The sequence below is a fragment of the Cavia porcellus genome, unplaced genomic scaffold (genome assembly GCF_034190915.1).
Source record: "Cavia porcellus strain 051 isolate PalLab524CR breed Dunkin Hartley unplaced genomic scaffold, mCavPor4.1 scaffold_6, whole genome shotgun sequence".
Classification (NCBI taxonomy): domain Eukaryota; kingdom Metazoa; phylum Chordata; class Mammalia; order Rodentia; family Caviidae; genus Cavia; species Cavia porcellus.
The window spans coordinates 95,946,976-95,960,967 of record NW_026947489.1 but is presented as its reverse complement, the minus strand read 5'-3'; the positions used below and the strand labels follow the sequence as shown (position 1 = coordinate 95,960,967).

The following is a 13,992-nucleotide window of genomic DNA, read 5'->3' as shown; positions in this document are numbered from 1 at the left end:
CAATGAAGATACACTGTACAAATGTAGTCAATCAAAACTGATGTGTGGAACACAACAGAAGGTACCCTGAGAGAGGACAAGCAGTGGTCATAGGAGTGAAAGGGGAAGAGAGAGCTGGCAGGAAGCAGACGCAGCAGTGCTTGTGGGGGTGGAGACAGCACTGCAGAAACCTGGAACTGCCAGCAGGGGTGAGAGGCACTATGTACAGACTCTCAGGGCTTCCTTTCTGCAGTGCTGGGATCCAGCCCTTTGCACATGTGAGGCACACTGCTGCCCCCAGCTGCACTACAGCCCCAAGCCATCTTCAGTCCCTCCAACAGTATCCCCTGGATTTGGTTCTGTAGGTTTGAATTTGCCCCAGACAGTAAGACAGGAGACCACCACGCTGCGTTGCACAGGGCCTGTGTTCTGTGCCCCTGTAGCCATCTCCACATACTCTCTTACAGTGGGAGGTCTGAGGAGCCCCTGGAGGGGAGAATACAAGGAGCCAAGATACCCGCTACAAGACCAGCCCACCTGCCCCCAGACCTCACCTGCACAGCAGCAGAAGTGCTCACCCCCATACGACACAGGCCCGGCCCCAACGGTTCAACCTCGACTGCCACCAGAGCCCCCAGAGCAGAGCGAGTCTCCCACTCTAAACTTGAGCCAGGAGGACCCTGGCCCCTGGGAACCCTTGCCTCTGTCCTCCCTGGATCTGGCCCCAGCTAGGAGCTCTGGCCCGCCAGAGCGGAGAGCAACCCTCCCTGAGCTGGAGCTGCAGCAACTGGAGCTAGGTAGGGTGGCCAGAAGGGTCCCGCCCAAGCATCCACTGGCCTGCATTGGCCAATCCCCCCTCAGCCCTGCCTACAGGTCAGCTCCCACTGGGTCCACCACGTGGCGATCTCCTACCAGCCTCTTAACTTACTCTTCCTCTTGCTGCAGAATTATTTCTGAACAGCCTGTCCCACCCTTTCTCTCTGGAGGAACAGGAGCAGATTCTCTCGTGTCTCAGCATTGACAGCCTCTCCCTGTCAGAGAGCAGTGAGGTGAGTCCCCGAGGAGAGCTGGGCACCTTGGTTCTGGCCCTTGGCACAGGTTGAAAGATGGACCATGGGCAGGGTTCTTGCCAGGGGGACTGTGGTTCCTTAGAATGGGACCACGCACTTGGAAGAAGAAGGGACTCAGCTGCTGGCATATCGGGGAGCTGCTCTGGCCCCTGTGGAAACAGGCTTTTCCCTCCACAGCCCAGGTGCACCTGTCCCTTCCCCCAGAAGGACACAAGCACAGCAACAGTCCCTGAGCCTGAGCCTGCTCTGTTTCAGAACCCATCAAAGGCCTCTCAGAGCTCGAGGGACACCCTGAGCTCTGGTGTACACTCATGGGGCAGCCAGGCAGAGGCTCGGAGTTCCAGCTGCAACGCAGTGCTGGCCTGGGGGCGGCCTGCCGACACCCCTAGCTACTTCAACGGTACAGCCCAGCAGCCTATGGCTGCCATGGGGTCACGGAGGGTTTGTGTCTCCCTGGAGGGGGAGGGGAGGGAGGATACCTGGGGCCCAGAGGGTGAGAACTCTGTCCAGGGAGATGGTGGGGCAGCAAAGGACCACTGATTGTCTCCTCACTGGCTGCCAGTGGTGTCCCAGGGGTCCCCGTGCTAGGAAGAAGAGCAGCTCTCCTGGCCCAAAGTTAACGTCTTCTAAGGAGGAAAGAAAGGAACAGGACCCCTATCCCCCTGAGTGTTGTAAACCAGAAGTTGGCAACACGCTGTTGGCTGCCTCTGCAGGTGGAGATCAGAGATGGGAAGACAGCTGTTTCCAAGCTGAATGCTTGGTGCTGCGCTGTGGCTTTGGTAGACAAGGGCTTCATGGGCTCACAGTTAGTTCCCAGCCTCCTTGGGCCAGTATGGTTCATGCCGGCAGCCCTTGGGCCAGGCCAAAGCCACTCGTTCGGAGAGCGATATCAAGAGTCTCTGCATTCGTTTCTTTTCTGCTGCACTGGGCTAGAATTCCATATCCCAGCAGCTGCCCCAGCTAGCAGCAGACAGTGCAGATCCTCAGGCTGCAGCCAGGAAGCCACATGTGGGTGAGGTTGAGCCACTCTAGCCTGGCTTTCACTTCACCACTTCCTCACAGCCAGCCTGCTCCTCTGTAAGGAAACTCCCCACCCAGGATCCTCCTCCTAGGCATGACAGCTGCTCTCCTGTCGCCTTGCCCGCCTCTAGGTGTGAAAGTCCAAATACAGTCTCTCAATGGCGAGCACTTGCACATCCGAGAGTTCCACCGGGCAAAAGTAGGAGACATCGCAACTGGCATCAGCAGCCAGGTGAGGCAGGTGCTTTCAGAACCCCGGAAATGCCACCCCGGGGAGCAGACAGCCTCCACTGCCCACTGTGGCCCAGTGCAAGACCAGCAAGACTGGGGTGGGGTGGTCTTCAGGTCCTCCTGGGAGGAAGACAGTCTAGGGCTGCCCATTGGCTGGAGGTAGGCGCCCCCTGGTGTGACAGGACCAGGCTGCTAGGCCATCTCAATCCTTGGTTTGCTCCACCCCCAGATCCCAGCCACAGCCTTCAGTTTGGTGACCAAAGATGGGCAACCTGTTCGCTATGACATGGAGGTACCAGACTCAGGCATTGACCTGCAGTGCACCCTGGCCCCTGACTGCAGCTTTACCTGGAACTGGCGGGTGAAGCATGGCCAGCTGGAGAACAGGCCGTAGTCCCGACTGCCACTGCCACTTCACTAATAAAGCAGCAGCCTCCTTGGTGCCCAGCGCTGCCCTGAGAGAGGCTTAGCCTGTTTGGGGTCTGCTGTCCCCTGAGAGCAAGTGAAATGCTTCTCATCTGAGCCCTCAAGCCCAGCCTTCCATGTGAAGAGATAGAGGCAGGAGGATTCCTGTCTGGGAACAAGATAGAGGGCCAGGCAGAAGTGCAGGGGCTCACACCCAAGTCACACTGGACCAGGGCGGCAGTGTCCCCAGCCTTGGATTCCTGGGAGCCTCAACCCCTGGCCTGGCTGTGCTGACCATCGCCCCCTTTGGAATGCAGGAGAAAGGAAAGGATGCAGCCTGGGAAGGTCCCTTCACAGAACCACCACCTTCAGGATCTGCCACAGCGCAGGTCCTCAGTCAACCTTCAGTTTAGCCAGGGACCAGAGAAGGTGGCAGGGGAAGTAGTTTTCAGTCCCCAAGCTCAGCATGTGTCCTTTACTGCTGGCCACCACTGCTCCCCAGAGTGCTTGGCTCCTTGCACTCAGTTCCCTCATCTATAAGTGCAGGGTGGCAAGAGTGGTTTACAGCTGGGCGCAGTGGATGCTACAGAGAGCAGCAGGGACAGACACTCCTCACCACCAGTGTCCCTCACACCACAGTGCCTTTCCCCAGCGTGGAGGGCCGCTGCCTGCCACACTTTGCACTCTGATGACTCCAAAGCACTTTTCTGGCTGCCCACCAGCACAGTGGTGACTCCGTGAGGGTGGAGAAGGCCATAGTCACCAGTGTGCACATGTGACTGCCAGGCTTCACCACTCTTTAGACCACGCCCTCGCTTCTGCTCTGGAAGATACTCAGCACTCATGTAGCATTAAATCAACCGTGAATTAGAGATGCTCGTCCCACACCAAGCCAAGGTGGCCTATGTCCAGCTGTCTCCATGGGGCTGGCCTGCTCTGGGAGTGCCCACCTGACTGAGAGGGGCAGCAGCCTTGGCTCTGCAGTGTGTGAGTTGCAGAGCAGAGAACTATGAGGAATAAAACTGTGTTGATGAAAGTCTGCAACCCAGGCCTTTTCTCTGGCCCGCCGGAGCCTGTGGTGGGTCTTAAGGTCCCCACCGTGGGACAGGGGCAGCCATTCCCAGGAGGACTGCAAGGCCTATAGACATGGCTAAAACGGGGTGCAGGCAGTGACCAGCTGACCGCTGAGTGACTGGGCAGGGTCCAGGCGACCTTTAGCGGGTGGCAGGGCAGTGCGCCTCTTCTCCACAAGTGTGCACGCCCCACACCCAGCAGCAGGTTCCTGGGCAGCAGGCCCTGGCCCTGTGCCTAGAGCACGCACAAATACCCCTAGCGATGGCAGGATCGCAGCTGGACGTCACAGACGCAGCAACCTCACAAACACCAGGGCCTCCAGCTTCACCAGCACCCCTCTCCGCAAGCCAAAGAGCACACTGGAGGCTAAGGGGCAGCAGCCACCAACCCGTGCCCTGACGACGCAGCTCGGCCCTCATGGGGCGCACAGGTGGAGGTGCGTGGGTGGGGCGGCGCAGATTCCGCAGGGTGGGTTGGGGGGGAGGCGGCTCTGCCTGGGCCCCTCCCTGTGTCGACCCCCTGTAGTGTCACCGGCACAAGTGCGCACCACACGCGTGCTCGTCCCCAGTTAGATTGAGCGCGTTCTTGGGTCCCCTGCGCAAAAACAGTGTCTTGTGACCCGGAAGCAACTAGAGAATTATCCCAGACTGCGTCTTATCTCGGGAAGTCGCAACTAGCTGTGCTTACTGGTGCGTGGAGCTTTGCGCAGGGAGCGTACTCATCTCTGTGCCTCGTGTTTTGCGAGTGGGTTTGGGCCTCTGCCGGCATCCCCCCTTCCCAGAAGGATGCAGATCACCACTGAAATGGGATTTTCTTGGAACCATCTCTCCCAGAAGGATGTGAGCCAGCATTAAATATGTAACAGGCAGCAACTGCCAGAGAGCTTTGCACCTCTGCCCAGGGTTCACAGGTGTCTTAAACCATTTCCATAGCCTTGAGCGCACACCCTGAGGCCAACTTGTGTGGGATAAGCCAAGTCCAAACAAAGGTTGGAGAGCTGGGTTTGTCAGAAGAGGAGGCATGGGTTTTCAGGCGAGTAGGTTATTGCTTTTTCAACTATAAGAGATAAAGACACCGAGGCACAGAAGAGTGTGAGCTCAAGCAGGGGAGCAGGATGCTATTAGCTCAGTGGCACACATGCCTGCTTGGCAAGTGCAAGGTCATGAGTTCAATCCCTGGTACCGACAGAGAGAGAGAGCAGGCAGAAGTTGAATGTGCCAGCACCCCTGAGGCCACCAGCATGGAGTAAGCTTGAATAGAGGCAGCAGGAGTGCTGTGACAGGCTCTTCACCCTAAAGGGTTTGGCCGCTGCCCTCTGGCCAAAGGCATGAGCCTTTCAGACAGCACAGCCACTAGCTTCAGGGCTTGAAACCAGCCAGGCCTGCCCTAAGCGGCAGCACCTGCTTCCTCTCAGAAGTCAGCCTCCTCATGCCCCAGAAGGAGGGAGGCCTGGATTCCGGTGGGCACTGGTGCTGGGAGACAGAGAAACAGGCAAGTGGCAAAGGGCTGCATCCAAGGTCAGCATCGGAGCTGGGAAGTTCAGAGGCTGCAAAGTCAAGGCTGCACAGACCCAGTTTCAGTGAGAACGGAGGCTGAGCTGGGAGAGGGTGCTTGAGATGTCCAGGGAGACCCATCTGACCTGTGGAGCTACGTTCCCCTGCTGGAGTCTCAATGCACAGGGTATAAACTTGAGTGAGAAATGTGAAGCCAACGTGATGCCATACACCCAGCACTCCGAGGGTAAAGCAGGACCACAAGTTCAAGCCTCGTCTGAGCAACTTAGTAAGAACCTGTCTCGAAATTTAAAAATAATAAGGAAATGGAGGATGAATCCCAGCATTTGGTGGAATAAGGATAGGAATTTTGTTTCTCTACAAAGGCATTTACTGAGCATCCCTTAGGCCAGATGCCCTGCTAGAGAAAGAAATGTGAAATGAGCCCCTTACGTGTTCCCCCAAGGGTTAGGATAAGGGTGCAGTGGGAGGTCTGGGGGCTGGCCTTGGGGCCACCCCACAAGTGGCCCCTCACCCAACACGATGAGTGGTTCCGGAGAGCTCTGGGGACCTGTGGGAGCATGGCCTCTGGAGGAGCAACACCTAGCCTAGGAAGCTCCGCATTTGGAGCACAGCCCATTCTTGTTGCCTCAAGAATGTGCAGGTAGCAGCTGGAGTGGGGTCTGGAGCTAAGCAAGAGCGAGAGGAGACAGGCTAGAAAGCAACATGGGGCGGGGGCTGCGCTGTCATCCCACAGCAGTGCCTTGCTTGGTGCGGAGGCTCTGCACTTCTTCCTGCCTTCTCCAGGAGCCCGCATGCAGCCCCACTGCACCTCACAGCAACAGGCCGTGCCCCTGGAACGGGCACTCTGCCTCAGTGCCTCTCACTGCATGGAGACCCAGAAGCAGAGAGAGAAAGAAGGATCCAGGATCAGAATATACCCCTCCAAGTTACGTCCTCGGTACTGGGCATGGTGGCATGCTGCACCAGGAGGCTGAGGCAATAGGACCACTATGAGTTCAAGGCCAGCCTGACTGCATAGTGAGAGCCTGTCTCAAAAACAAAAAACAAATCATGTCCTCAGTGCCCCACCCTTTTGGTCAAGCCTGGCTCTGGATATGAGACTTTTGGGAGACATTGTATCTAAACCATAACAAGCTGGCTCTTTATGATCAATAAAACTAGAAAATCCCTAACCAAAAATAAAGAGGAAAAAATTCATCAGGAACAAAAGGAATAATATCCCTACAGATTTTACAAATATGAAATGGATAATAAGGGAATGCTGTGAACATTTTATGTGAATAAATTTTACAGTTTATATAAAACGAATCAATTCCTTAAAAGGTACAAATTTGAAAACCTCACTCAAAAACAGAGCAATTCTTGCTGGGCATGGTGGCACACACCTGTAATCACAGCACACAGGAGGCTGAAGCAGGAAGATTGCTGTGAGTTTAAGGCCAGCCTTTGCGATATAATGAGTTTGAGGCCAGCCTGAACTATCTAGTGAGACCATCTCAAAAAATAAAAAAGAATGAAGCAGTCCTGGAGATGGATGGTGACAGCTGTGCAGCCACGTGAATGGACTCTCTGCCCCGAGAGCACACTTCCAGTGGTTAAAATGGGAGAGTCCACACAAGGACGTGGGCTCAATGCCACACTTAAAGAAATGAATAAAAGGAGAAAAACATTAAGAACTGTCAACTGGGGCTGAGGATTTAGCTCAGTGGCATAAGTGCCTGCCTTGCAAGCAGGCAGTCGTGAGTTCGATCCCTGGTACAATAAAAAGGAAAAAGACAAAAAAAATTAGACTGTACATTAACGTACTATAGTATATATACAACATGTTAACAAAATAATTTTTTTAAAACATGATTGTCTAAATAAATGCAAAAAAAAAGATACTGGACAAAATCCAACATCTCTGGCTACAGCCCAAGGAAACCAGGAAAGAATTTCCTCAGCCTGATAACAGGTATCTATGAAGGTGGGGGGGATGCAGTTAACACCGTGCTCAGTGGTAAAATACTTGCCCCGAAAGCAAGAATGGTTACCATTGTACAGAAGAGGCTCCCAGTACAGTAAAGCAAGAGGAGGAGAAGAGAGAAAGGAAAGGAGAAAAGAGTCCAGACTGGGAAGTTTGTGCAGAAGTTGCTATGTGGTGTAAATTCTTGTGAAAGTTACCAGGGCCAGGCACAGTGATACAGACCTGTAATCAATCAGGAGATTGAGGCAGCAGAATCACAAGTTTGAGGCCAGCCTAAGAAACTAAACAAGATGCTCTCAAAAAAAAGGTAAAGAGGGCCAGGAATTTAGCTCAGCCGGCATAAGTGCCGCCTGGCTAGTGTGAAGTTGTGAGTTTGATCCCCAGTACCAAAAAAAAAAAAGTACATACTAGGAATATAACTCCTGAATATAACATCTGAATTTTGATCCTCCTCCCCCCCCAAAAAGGCTACCAGAACTAACATTTTAGCATGGTTGTGGCATACAAGATTAATATACTTCTGCATAGGCACAACTGGATTGTTTCGTATTTAGACCCACATTAGACCACTCCTAAGTGCGGTACAATCAGGTCCCAAGCAAAGTCAACCTCAGATTATTCTTTCAACCCTGAGAGCTATGACGAGTCTCGCCATACTCGAGAGGCTGGCTGTTGGGGCCAAGGCTCTGCACCTTGAGTTCAGGGCACTTCAGCAGTACTGGGCTGTGCTCTGTGGCCTCCATCAGCTGGAGAGAGGGCTGTCAAGTGGCCCTGGAGCATGGTGGTGGTGGGTGCCAGGAGTTAGAGAAGGCCCAGAGGGCATGTGGGCAGGTGGCTGTGGGAGCCTGGACAGGTGCCAGCTAAGGGCTAGTGGAGGACAGCTGCTTAGGGAGAGAAGGAGAAGCTGGGCCTACTGAAGCCCCAAGCCCTCACCTCCTTCTCCCACCAGGTGGCGGCGTGTTCCCCTGCTGTGGCAAGGAAGCAGTGGAGATCCTGGAGCCCCAGTGAGAACAAATCCCTCACCATAGGGCCCCCCCCCCCCCCCCGCCTGCAGGACCTGGCAGCCTGCACCCCATACCTAGAGCCTCCTCCATTTTGCCCATTTCCAACTCTCCCCAGGCTCGGGTGCTCTGCTTCACCCCTCCCGTCTCTACCTCTGCTCCTGACATGAGAAGGAGGGTGGGATAGAGGGACAGCAGAAGCCTGGGAGAACCACTGTCTGAAGTGGGGTGGTGCACACCCAGGCAGGAGTGGAGTCACCATGCCTGGGCATTGAGGCCAGGGAAGAGGGCACCTCCACCTGCACGTCCCTGCCAGCTCTCTGGATCTCTCTAGCCAGCAGTGGCACCTGGGTGTGGGGAGCATTGCCACTTCCCAGACAGCAGTCCCTATGCCAGCTCCCCCAGTGCTGGACAAAAACAGAGGCCCCAGGCCTTACCTTTGCCCCTGAACCCAGCTCAGCAGGTGGGGCAGAGCTGCCCAACTCCACTGCAGGGTCCTGAGCTCTGTGAGGCTCAAAATCAGGGGCTGGGATGCAGCACAGTGGTCAGCACTAGCCCAGCAAGGGAGTCTCAGGTTTCATGAAGGGAATGAAAAAGGAGCCCTCCACTAGAGCCCCTGGGGCAGTGGGGAACCAGGCCATCTTTACAGCCCTGCATGGGACCCCCTGCTCTGAAGCTACTGCCCCATGGAGCCCCACATCCACCCTGAATCTTCTGCCTCATGATCGACTTTGCCCACAGTGACTTCCACCCCCAGGGGGCACAAGAGGAAAGCAAGACGAAGGTGAGTTTTTGGATCACCTACCCTGGGGCAGTGACAGGTAAGGGGCCTTTGGAGTCCATGTTTCCCATTCCAGGAACCCTAGGACCAGGCCAGTGTGGAACCCTGCTCAAACCACCTCCTGGAGATGGCTCCTAAAGAGGCTCAAGGGGTGGGAAGGGCATGGATACCACGGGGCCTAGGCAGGGGTGCGCACTTGACACCCACAGCATTTAAGCTGAAACCTTTCAGCAGGAGACAGAATTGCTAGCTGAGGAACCAGATCTAGACTCAGTGCCTGAGCTGGAGAGCCTGGAGAGGGAGCCATCGCCACATTCAGGTCCCGTCCCAGCACCTGAGTCTGAGCTGGAGAGCCTGGAGAGGCAGTCATTGCCACATCCAGCTCCTATCCCAGCACCTGAGCCCAAGCTCATCGAGGATCAAGGCTGGAAGGTGACCACCGTGGTGCTGTGCCATGAAAGTTCCAGACAGCCGGTGGCCCCCAGGCACCAGCATGTCAGGGAGGAGGCCCCAGTGACCCCCAGGAGCTGTTACACCCAGACCCCCAAGCACCTATTCTGGGCTGACAAGCTTGTCCAGACGTCAGAGCACAGTCTGCCGACAGCAGCAAACAAGCAGAACAACCAAGACAGCACCAAGAGCACCAGACACCTCAGGCCGGTGTCAGAGAAGCAGCCCAAGGCCCCCAGCACCTGCCCAACCCTCACAGCCACAAACCCCTCGACACCGCCTGGCCCCCCACCGCCACCAGGTCCCCCCACACTGCCAGGACCCTTGCTGCAAGCCATTGAGCTCATAGAAGTGGTTCACTTTGGGACGGCCCTGGCCGTGGCCTCCTCCAGTACCATGGACCTTCCCAGCCTGGGACACAAGATCAGTGCTGCATCCCAGGAGGCTGTGGAACCTTCACCCATGCCCGTCCAGCCTACCTTTGACAAGGAAGAGCTGCTGGAGAAGCTGCCAAAAGCAAGGGGTCAGGAAGACAAGAATCAGCCCTGCTCTTACCAGGACTTCAGCAACCAAGAGCTCAGTTGTGCCACCATCAAAGGAGAAGTGACATTGCTCCAGACAGGGGCCATGTCACCCCAGCTGCAGAGAGCCAACCAAGAGTGAGTGCAGCAGCCTCAGGCCCAGTCGCTGTGGGTGGGGGTGACGGAGGGGCCAGGTGGGATATAGGATGCCCCCAGCCTGGACCTCACAGAGCCTGTGCAAAGGGAACAGGGGTGCAGGCCCAAGGCACAGGCAGTCACAGAGGCCTGGGGCCAGGAGGGTGCATTCTGTAGGGCCAGGGCAGGGACCTGGCAGGGGCTGGGGGAGGTGGAGGCCGGAAGGGAAAGCAGAAAACCCTCTGCTTCGCCAGTGTCTGCTCTGCTGAGCTGGGCCAGGACACCTCCGGGAGAGGAGGGAGCAGGACTCTCGGTGCCCCATGACAGACATAAGATGGGACTCTTCCCAGGACCTCTCCCCAACCCTCAGGGAGCTCTGGCAGTACTGTCTCTTTGTGTTGCAGCTCGGTGCCAGGAACCAAGAAAGAGAATCCACTATTGCTGAAAATCCATTTTAAGATGTCATCCTCCCCCACCCCAGGGAAATGACTACAGGAAACAGTAAAGCCTCAAGTGCTGGCCCGGCTCTGGCCCTCTGTGCAGATGCTCCTGGGCGGTGAGCTAGGCTGGCTGCCATGACAGCCTGTTCCTAGGACAACGCCCCGTTCTCAGCTGCCCAGCCCACCCTTTCCTGGCCATGTGTCTCACCCTGTTCATTTCCCTGTGCAGTCACTTCACTGCCATCTAGCCAGATCTCTGGACACCTGCAGAGACACAGGGCGCACCTGGGGAGGCCACAGAGCCTCTCTGAGCCTTTGTTTCTTAGGCCCAAAGCCAGGGACACACTAGGATCACATGCATCTGAAGGGAGTCCTTCCTGTTCCTCTGTGGAAAAGACCCAACCGGGGAGGGCGTGAAGGAGGGAAAGCAGAGGTCTAGTGACAGGTCTTCTAAGGGGGCACAGCCTTGAACAGAGAGATACCCAAAATGCAGGGGAAAAGCCCAGGTGTGGTGGCTCACACCTGTCATTCCAGCTATCTGGGAGGCTGAGGCAGAAAGACTGCACGTTCAAAGTCAGCCTGGGCAACTTAGTGAGACCTTGTCTCAAAATGAATAAAAAGGGCTGGGGCTCTCACTCAGTGCAAGGTCCTGGGTTCAGTCTCTGCAACCAGAAAGAGCCCGTGTATAACGGTGCATGCCCTCCTGGAACCACACACATGCACACCATCAGCCTTTGTACAGACGGTCTATACACACACACAGGAAGCACACTACTCATACACCAGGGCACTTGCATGCCCACCAGAGTCTCACACACAAACACACAAATGCACAGGTCACCCATAGCACCCAGAGGAAAGGCCACGTGAGGTATCCAGCTCCAGAGGGCCTGGGGTGTAGAGGGTGCAGAGCAACAGGGAGAAGAGTGGGCCGCAAGGCCCTGGTGGGCTTTTGACCGACACCCAGCTTCATGCATTTCAGGAGCCTGGGAAGGGCACAAGCGGTGCCAGGGCCAGGAAGTGGGGCTTAGAAGAAGCTTCAGGTAGAGGGCAGAGAGCAGGAGGCTGGAGGGGCACCAGAAGGAGAGACATAGTGTCCTGGGACGGCTGGCCCAAGAGGTAGTGAGCCCTCTGGACTGTCTGGATTCAATGATGTTGTTTTAATAAATTTTATGTTTTAGGGCAGTGTTAGGTACGAAGCAAAACAGAACTGAAAGTGTGGAGTTCCCCAAAACTCCCAGTCCTGCCTATACGCCATCCTGCTCGGCTCCTGCCCTAGAGGCACAGTGTCCACGGGCTCTGAAAAGTGATACTGGGACAGGGATCTGTCACTACAGTGTCACACAGGATGCCTCTGCCACCCTAGCAATCCTGCCTTCCCCCAACCCCTCTGCGCTGGTTTTGCCTTTTCCAGTTGGCTTCTTTCACTTAAGAGCGTTCAGTTTAGTTTCCCGGCCCTGTCTTGTTGGGGCAGCTCATTGCTTCTCAGCCACTACCCCAGATGTACCATGGTTCATTTATCTGGTCACCTACTAAAGTTATCCAATGTTTGGGCCTCTTACAGTTGATACATTGCATCAATCTGAGAAGTGTAGAAGTTTAAGCCACTCAGCAGAGAGGCAGGGCCCTTACTTTGTAAACATTCTCATTCTGTGCAAGAGGGAGTGAGATGGTGTGAGTGCTACGCTTGCTCTGGGCCAATAGCCTGCTTACAATATAAGGAAGGAAAAGAGGCTTGTTCTACCTGCCCCCGCCCTTTTGCTCTTGTTTTTGCTGACTTCTGCACCTTGAAGGGTTGCCCTTGTGCCACACCACCCTGCCTTAGAACCAGCTGATTACAGGACTGAAACCTCCACGAACTGTGAGATAAATAAATCTTTTCTTCCTTAATATTTATTTATTTATTTATTTAGTCTTTTTCCTTTTTATCAGTAACGGGGATTGAACTCACAACTGCCTGCTTGCAAGGCAGGCGCTTATGCCGCTGAGCTAAATCCCCAGCCCCTCTTAATTTTAGGTACCAGGTATTTTGTCTCAGCAAAGAGAGAAAAGTAACCAAGACAGGGTGACTGAAACTAAAGGTGCTATAAAGACCTGGGTGCGGGTTTGTGTGTGTATTCATGTCTTTCATCATCTGGGTAAATACCGAGAAGTGCAGTTGCGGTACCAGAGCAAACGGTGAGCAAAGGGGTGTGGAGTGTGGATAAATGGACAGGATAGTGAAGAGGAACGAAGAGGGAAAGAATGAATTCCCAGTCTCATCACATGCAGGCAGAAGGGATCACCAGTCCCCAAAGACCACATCCCAGCACTGTCAGAGCCTGCTGAGTGGTCACTTTCTACATGACCAGCAGCTCTCAAGACCTGCTACCACGAGGCAGGGGCTCAGAGTAGCTGCCATCTATGACTCGAGAGCAGCCACTGCTGCCCTTGGGACTGGGTCCTGGCGTCTGGTCGGGGATTGCATCAGGCAGGATCCCAGGTCCCATACATGGCTCAAGTTGCTGCCGCCCCACTGCTCTCAGCCTCCAGGTCCACAAACCATGGACACATGCAGCAAGAAGTGCTTTGTACAGCATAGGCTTCCAGCTGGTCCACCAGGGGTGGTGGTGTTCATACACGGCAGACTGGGTGGCAGGTCCCATCCCGCCCTCTGTATCTTCCCCCACCTCCAGGCACTGTCCTGGTGCCCACAAGAACCACGGCGCTTTTTGGTTTTTGTCTGCCATGCTGGATGGAACCCAGGACCTCTCAAGAGGCAAGGGCTCCCCACTGCACTACACCCCCAACCCTTTCTATTTTTTAAGAGGGTCTAAATTGTCCAAGCTGGCCTGGAACTTGCAATCCTCCTGCCTCAGACTTCCCAGTAGCTGGGATGACAACTGTCCTTTTTAAAACCTTCCCTTTCAGGAAACCAGCACTGATTGACACCCCCCAAAGCCCCTAAACACTGCCACTGAGTGATCCTCCCTGAGTTAGGCCAGAGCAGGCCTCACCCACCGCCCCAGCAGCCAAAGAGTCTGCAATGCCAGGTGGCCTGAGATGTGTGCAGGACAGCCTTCCTTCAGGGGCAGGCACCCAGAGCACCCTCACTTCCTACTCCTACTCCTCCCAGGCGACAGAGTCCTCCATGTTAGATGCTTCCAGGGTGTTCTTGCTGTGTGACCATCAGGGCTGGTGCAGGAGGGGTGTCCACAGTGTGTGTGACTCAGTCTACAGACCACTCTTCATGATGCTGTCCAGGCTGCTGCTAGGACATGTCCTCCACATCATGGGGGGAGACTGTCCTCAGCTCCCAGAAAGGGTTGGGGCACCCCATTCCGCACCAGGATGCTAACTCCCTGTAAAGAGAGCCCTGCATTCTACGTCACTCTCTTGGGCCCAAGCCAAACACAAAAGGGT

At 55.2% G+C, this 13,992-nt stretch overlaps 2 protein-coding genes across 9 annotated transcripts in view; both read left to right on the top strand.

Annotated features, from left to right (window-relative positions):
- Map3k14 (mitogen-activated protein kinase kinase kinase 14) overlaps positions 1-3,749 on the top strand; it is a 38,963-nt gene extending 35,214 nt beyond the window's left edge. For 2 of the 5 annotated variants that reach the window (XM_063251732.1, XM_063251733.1), the window contains 5 exons: positions 447-776; positions 925-1,028; positions 1,227-1,449; positions 2,201-2,301; positions 2,530-3,749. In XM_063251732.1, the coding sequence (XP_063107802.1) occupies positions 447-776; positions 925-1,028; positions 1,227-1,449; positions 2,201-2,301; positions 2,530-2,694 (923 nt within the window). In that variant the 3' untranslated portion in view covers positions 2,695-3,749. The remainder of the gene's footprint in view (positions 1-446; positions 777-924; positions 1,029-1,226; positions 1,450-2,200; positions 2,302-2,529) is intronic. The other 3 variants (XM_003465731.4, XM_063251735.1, XM_063251734.1) reach the window with 3 other exon arrangements.
- A 151-nt stretch (positions 3,750-3,900) lies between these two features.
- On the top strand, positions 3,901-12,480 carry Spata32 (spermatogenesis associated 32). Of its 4 annotated transcripts, none has more exons than XM_063251754.1 (5): positions 3,901-4,215; positions 8,212-8,266; positions 9,005-9,047; positions 9,279-10,153; positions 10,555-12,480. In XM_063251754.1, the coding sequence occupies exons 1-5, from the start codon at positions 4,197-4,199 to the stop codon at positions 10,637-10,639; spliced, it is 1,077 nt and encodes a 358-aa protein (XP_063107824.1). In that variant the 5' UTR covers positions 3,901-4,196; the 3' UTR covers positions 10,640-12,480. The 4 variants fall into 4 exon arrangements, with proteins under 4 accessions (XP_063107824.1, XP_063107823.1, XP_063107826.1 ...); XM_063251753.1 differs by having other exon boundaries at positions 9,276-10,153; XM_063251756.1 differs by having other exon boundaries at positions 8,913-9,047.
- The last annotated feature ends 1,512 nt before the right edge of the window (positions 12,481-13,992 follow it).

Excerpts from the sequence above, each read along its gene's own strand:
- Spata32 (XM_063251753.1), top strand. Across the intron at positions 8,267-9,004 it reads GTGGAGATCCTGGAGCCCCA|TGACTTCCACCCCCAGGGGG; the intron begins GTGAGAACAAAT and ends CTTTGCCCACAG. Across the intron at positions 9,048-9,275 it reads AAGAGGAAAGCAAGACGAAG|CAGGAGACAGAATTGCTAGC; the intron begins GTGAGTTTTTGG and ends GAAACCTTTCAG.